This window comes from Sinocyclocheilus anshuiensis, unplaced genomic scaffold, assembly GCF_001515605.1.
Source record: "Sinocyclocheilus anshuiensis isolate Anshui unplaced genomic scaffold, SAMN03320099.WGS_v1.1 scaffold35, whole genome shotgun sequence".
NCBI lineage: Eukaryota > Metazoa > Chordata > Actinopteri > Cypriniformes > Cyprinidae > Sinocyclocheilus > Sinocyclocheilus anshuiensis.
In genome coordinates, this window is record NW_015552558.1 from 88,562 (window position 1) to 93,653 (window position 5,092).

The 5,092-nt window shown below is 35.0% G+C and overlaps 1 protein-coding gene across 1 annotated transcript in view; it reads left to right on the forward strand.

Moving 5' to 3' along the window:
* Window positions 1-404: 404 nt before the first annotated feature.
* LOC107664656 (chorion-specific transcription factor GCMb-like) overlaps window positions 405-5,092 on the forward strand; it is a 14,309-nt gene continuing 9,621 nt past the window's right edge. Inside the window, exons 1-4 of the mRNA XM_016455279.1 lie at window positions 405-500; window positions 742-994; window positions 1,542-1,654; window positions 2,039-2,164. Of these exons, the coding sequence (XP_016310765.1) occupies window positions 405-500; window positions 742-994; window positions 1,542-1,654; window positions 2,039-2,164 (588 nt within the window). The remainder of the gene's footprint in view (window positions 501-741; window positions 995-1,541; window positions 1,655-2,038; window positions 2,165-5,092) is intronic.

Here is a 5,092-nt window from a genome sequence, read left to right on the forward strand (position 1 = left end):
GGAATGTGTAAGGAAAATTTATTTAACACAAACTGTGCCACTTCCACCCTGTAGTCAAATACCGAGCTTTCGTTATTGAGAAACGCAAGGATCATTTAAAGTGAAAGAACTCAGTGTTTGAGGTAGTGCGTGCGTGCGTGTGTGTGTGTGTGTAAGTTCAGCCTCCTTCTTTACATATACACAGCAGCATTTACCTGAGACCATTACCTGTGTGAAGCGCACCTGGACGGACTGGATTTTTACAAGAGAAAATAAAGACGCTTTCTGGAAGTAAAAATCTAAAAGACGTGACTTAGAGATGTACGACATATATTTTTAAAATTATCTAGACTCCGAGCAGAATTTTTGTCTTCAAGCTGATTTTGAATTCTTATGGTTGCTATGATCCGGAATTGACTCGCATCATGTCCAAATCCTCAGATCAGTTTGACAGCTCAGATTGCGTGTGTTCATTCGGGATGAAGCTGACTTGGGATATAAACGACCCCAAGCTTCCACAGGTAAATATTTAATATTTTTACGCATTTGTAGGCAAAACGGAACAGAATATTTCCTTTTCTTTTGGTATAGCTACTATTCATTCTTGTTTCAGTGTTTAATTTGTACAAAGTATGCTACACAAAAAGCATTTTATAGTTTCTATATGTCTGTCCAAATTTTTTAATTGCATAATGATTAGATGTCCTCTCGCAAAATAAACATCTGAATATGGTAATAATAATGAAAACATTATTTTTCCAGGACACGAAGCAGTATGATGCGTTCCAGGAGTGGACGGATGGATATGTACGTTATATCTACAGCAGTGAAGATAAGAACGCACAAAGACACCTGAGCGGATGGGCCATGAGAAACACCAACAACCATAACTGTCAGATCCTGAAGAAGTCCTGTCTTGGTGTGGTGGTGTGTTCACGAAACTGCTCTCTTCCAGACGGGTTCAAACTTCAGCTGAGACCGGCCATCTGTGACAAAGCACGACAGAAACAACAAAGTACGCTCAGGAACTTTTTCTCCTAACAACCAGCATCTACCAAACGAGTTGGTCGTGTTAGAAACGAATCTGATAAGAACGAACAAACATATTTTACACTACAGGCTTGTTGTAGCGCGTAGTGTGAAGAAACTAGAACGAAAGAAAAAAAAAGGATTATTTTGCGGCATTAAGCTGTGAATTATTTTAGGAACATTTATTTCTAAGAGTGTAGGCTTCGCAGTGACTCGTGTTAATCAGTCTTAATAGAGTTTGCAGTGAGAATGCTCAATAGACTGACAGTCCCTGGCAGACACTATTATGTCAGTATAGCCCGACCCTCTCACTCATGACCTTGACTGTTTGGCTCAGTCAAAACACTTGTTGTACACTTGTCAAAACGCTCAGTCAAAACCTCTTGTGTTCAGTTGATAAAGCTACACATGAACATTACATTAAAATATAAAAATAAAATCGGTAATTGTTTGCATATCTGTAAAATGCACAGTAAGAAATATTTATTCATACAAAATAGTTTTAGTAATACTGTTTATTCATACATTTGCAGAAAAGCTATGTCCAAACTGTAACTCAGCTCTCGAGTTGATTCCGTGCCGAGGTCACAGTGGCTATCCAGTAACCAATTTTTGGAGAGTAGATGGGAAGGCATTTTTTTTCCAGGTGAGTTTAATTGATTTTATTTTTTTTTGCAAACGTCATTTTAGAAATGTTTTGTCAAATAACCAAAAAATGACATATTTTTTTAACTTATTCAAGACCTTGGGGGGCTGGAGCCTAAAGTCAAAAATATAATTTAATATTACTGAATAAACTTTTATACTTAGAGTACACCAAGTCATTTTTGATGAATCAGAGAAGGAAGACATAAGCATCAGGTAGACATAAGTAAACAACTCCTTTTACAGTTTACTAAGTATTAAATACTTTAGAAAAACCATAAGCTTTAAATGCACAGATTGATGTCACTGTAAATAGTTATGATTTATGAATATAAATGTGAGATTTTCCACTATTCCCAATTCACTCCACGCTGTCTGTTTTAAGGCTAAAGGAGTACATGACCACCCCAGACCAGAGAGTAAGTCTGAAACAGAGGCAAGAAGGAGTGCAGTGAAGAGAAGGATGTCTTCACCTCACTTTTCACAGAAAAGAAGACTGGTGGAGCCAGAGGTAACACACACATATTCATAAAAACTGTGACACTTAATGTTAATCCCAAATACACAAAATTATTATGTATTATTTAGAAGTATTATTATTATTTACAGTATTATTATTTACATTTAGCAGACGCTTTTATCCAAAGCAACTTACAAATGAGGACAATGGAAGCAATCAAAATCAACAAAAGAGCAATGATATGCAAGTGTTATAACAAGTCTCAGTTAGCTTAATGCAGTACACGTAGCAAGTTTTTTTTTAAATCATATAATAAATAAAAAGAAAACAGATAGAATAGAAAAAGAATAGAGCAAGCTAGTGTTAGAGGCCTTTTCTGCTTTTGTTAATTGTATAATAAATACAAAGAAAACAAATAGATATAATACAAAAAGATTAGAGAAGCAAGTGTTAGTTTTTTTTTAAGAAAACAGGCAGTTAGTAAATAAATAGAGTGCAAGTCTAAAAGGGGCAATTTTTTTTGTAAAGAATAGAATTAGAATAGAGAGTGCTAGAGTTAGAGGGTCAAATAAAGATGGATCATTTCATTATTATGTAGCAATTAGAAAACATTTTTCAGACACACAACTATACCTTCTTTGTAGCCATTTTATTATGCATTAGAAGGGCATTCTTAAGACATAATAACATTAACCTACTCGCCTTGTGGTTACAACTTTAAGAGTATGATGATTTCTAACACACGACGAACACAATATATCCTGTTAAGTGATTTGTATAATGCTTCTATAGTGTTTTATATGTTGCATATATTGACATTGTTTAAGATCTGCACAGTATCTTTCTATATCTTATGAGTGGCTTTTTACTGTAACATTACAAAAATATTCTTGTAAACATCAAAAAGGCTTTATAATGTGGCCATAATATTTATAAGTGTTCTTTGTCTGCTTCAGGTAAAGAAACATAAATTAAGTTTTCTTTAAACAACCATAAGATATCATGAATAAGTATTGTGATATTAACAAAACCATATTGCATTGTTCCAGCTGTAAAAGGGTTACCACTGAAATTATAGGAAACACTCAGTATGAAAAACTTCCCCTAACACTTATAAGATGTAGCAAGAGACTGTGCAGATCTTAAATAATGTCAATATTTGAGACTTATATATGAGCAATATCACTCCTTTAGCAGTGTGATATGGCTGTATATCAGCACAGCTGTGATTTGGCCGTAGACAAGCCATATACAACCATATTGCACTGCTACGAGTGAGATATTGCATTTATACAACAGTTAGATGGCAAGGGTGTGTAAATACATAATAAACAACAATGGTTAAGTTGTTGTTTTAAACACCCTCTTTTGTGCAGAACTACTTCCTTCCGCCATGGATTCAAATCTCAAGTTGACAGTTTAACAGCTGAGCCCAAGCCTCGGTTACTCATTAGAAAACGTCACTTTAGAACTAGTAATGAAGGAATGTTGTGTTGCTTCATTGAACACTTATTGTATTACTGTATTAAAAGCTCACTGTATTTTGTAGAGTATTATGAGAGAGAGAGAGGGACTGAGGGAGTGTGATTACCTGCATCTGATTTATTCTTCAGCTCAATCTCATATTCACAATAAAACATAAGTTTGAATGTCCTCTGAGGAAAACGATATCTTTCATCTGTTAAGGGTGATTTCCGATGATAGCGCTGCTCAGTGCATTTGTTGGCTTCGTCTTACAAGCTGTTGTTGAAAAGTAAAAATAACTTATTTGTTTAAAACCCTGTTTCAGTCTCTTTCAATATAAAAGTCTTTGCTTATAAAAGTCAGCACTCACTCATAAAAACAGTCTCTTGTCGCCATCTAATGGTGGAATACTGTAACTAAAATCACCATCACGAACACATACACCATTTCTCAATAGTAAATACTATTTTTAAATACTACTTTTATTTATATAAATAATATTTATTGAACAATAATATTTAATATTCAACAAAAACAGTCATTATAAAAGTTTCTAGGTAATTCAGTCAAAAGTACGCTCTGATATACAGCATTAATGTTATATAAAATATAACGTGATGAGATTTTGCCTAAAGCCAAAACTATTTACTCTGGAACAAATAATAGATTAATGAGACCAAAGACTGCCTGTTACATTTACCCAACGTGAATTATATCTCATGTTTCGCCACTATAGAAATATCAGAGCCAGTGGCTCCAGAAGAGCTGGCTGGCCAAGGTGAGGCTGCTGTCTGTGGGTTCATGAGCGCTGAATGCCCGCAGACGCCCTGAAGCTCACATCTCCGAAACCGTTGAAGCAAATTTTCAAATAGACGTTATCTTTATTAACAAACTGTATATTTGAAGTCTAAATAAATACATTTTCACCTAAAAATTTTTAAACTACATTCCATGACACAAAAACAGTATAATTTTTTAAATTATAGTGGATTAGGGCTTCCGCCATTACACTCGCTGTGAGAAATACAGCAAGTGGAGTGATAGAAATGGTGAAACGGTTGGAGTTCACTAGAATATCACACTCTTATCAACCAATCAGATTCGAGGACCAGAAAGAACTGTTGTACCATGATCTGTCTGAATACTTGATTCTAACTGGCTGGCTGGTATGCATTGTTTAATGCACAGGTAGTTCGAAGTCAGTTTAATCACTGTTCTATATTAATGTGCTGCTTTAAAGTGCCCCTATTATGGGTAATGAAAGGTTCATATTTTGGTTTTGGGAGTCCCCAACAACAGGTTGACATGCATGCAAGGTCAAAAAATACTTTCATTGTCTTATAATATGCATTTATTTTTACCTTACTTGCTCAACAACTCCCAAACGATTCGCTCAACGATTCATTTTTCCAAACCCCTCCTTTGCGTGACGCTAATCTGCTGTGATTGGTCCAATTGGTCTCATTTTCATTTCATCATGCCTGTAATGCCTGATAAAGCAGCTTTTGTGAGCAC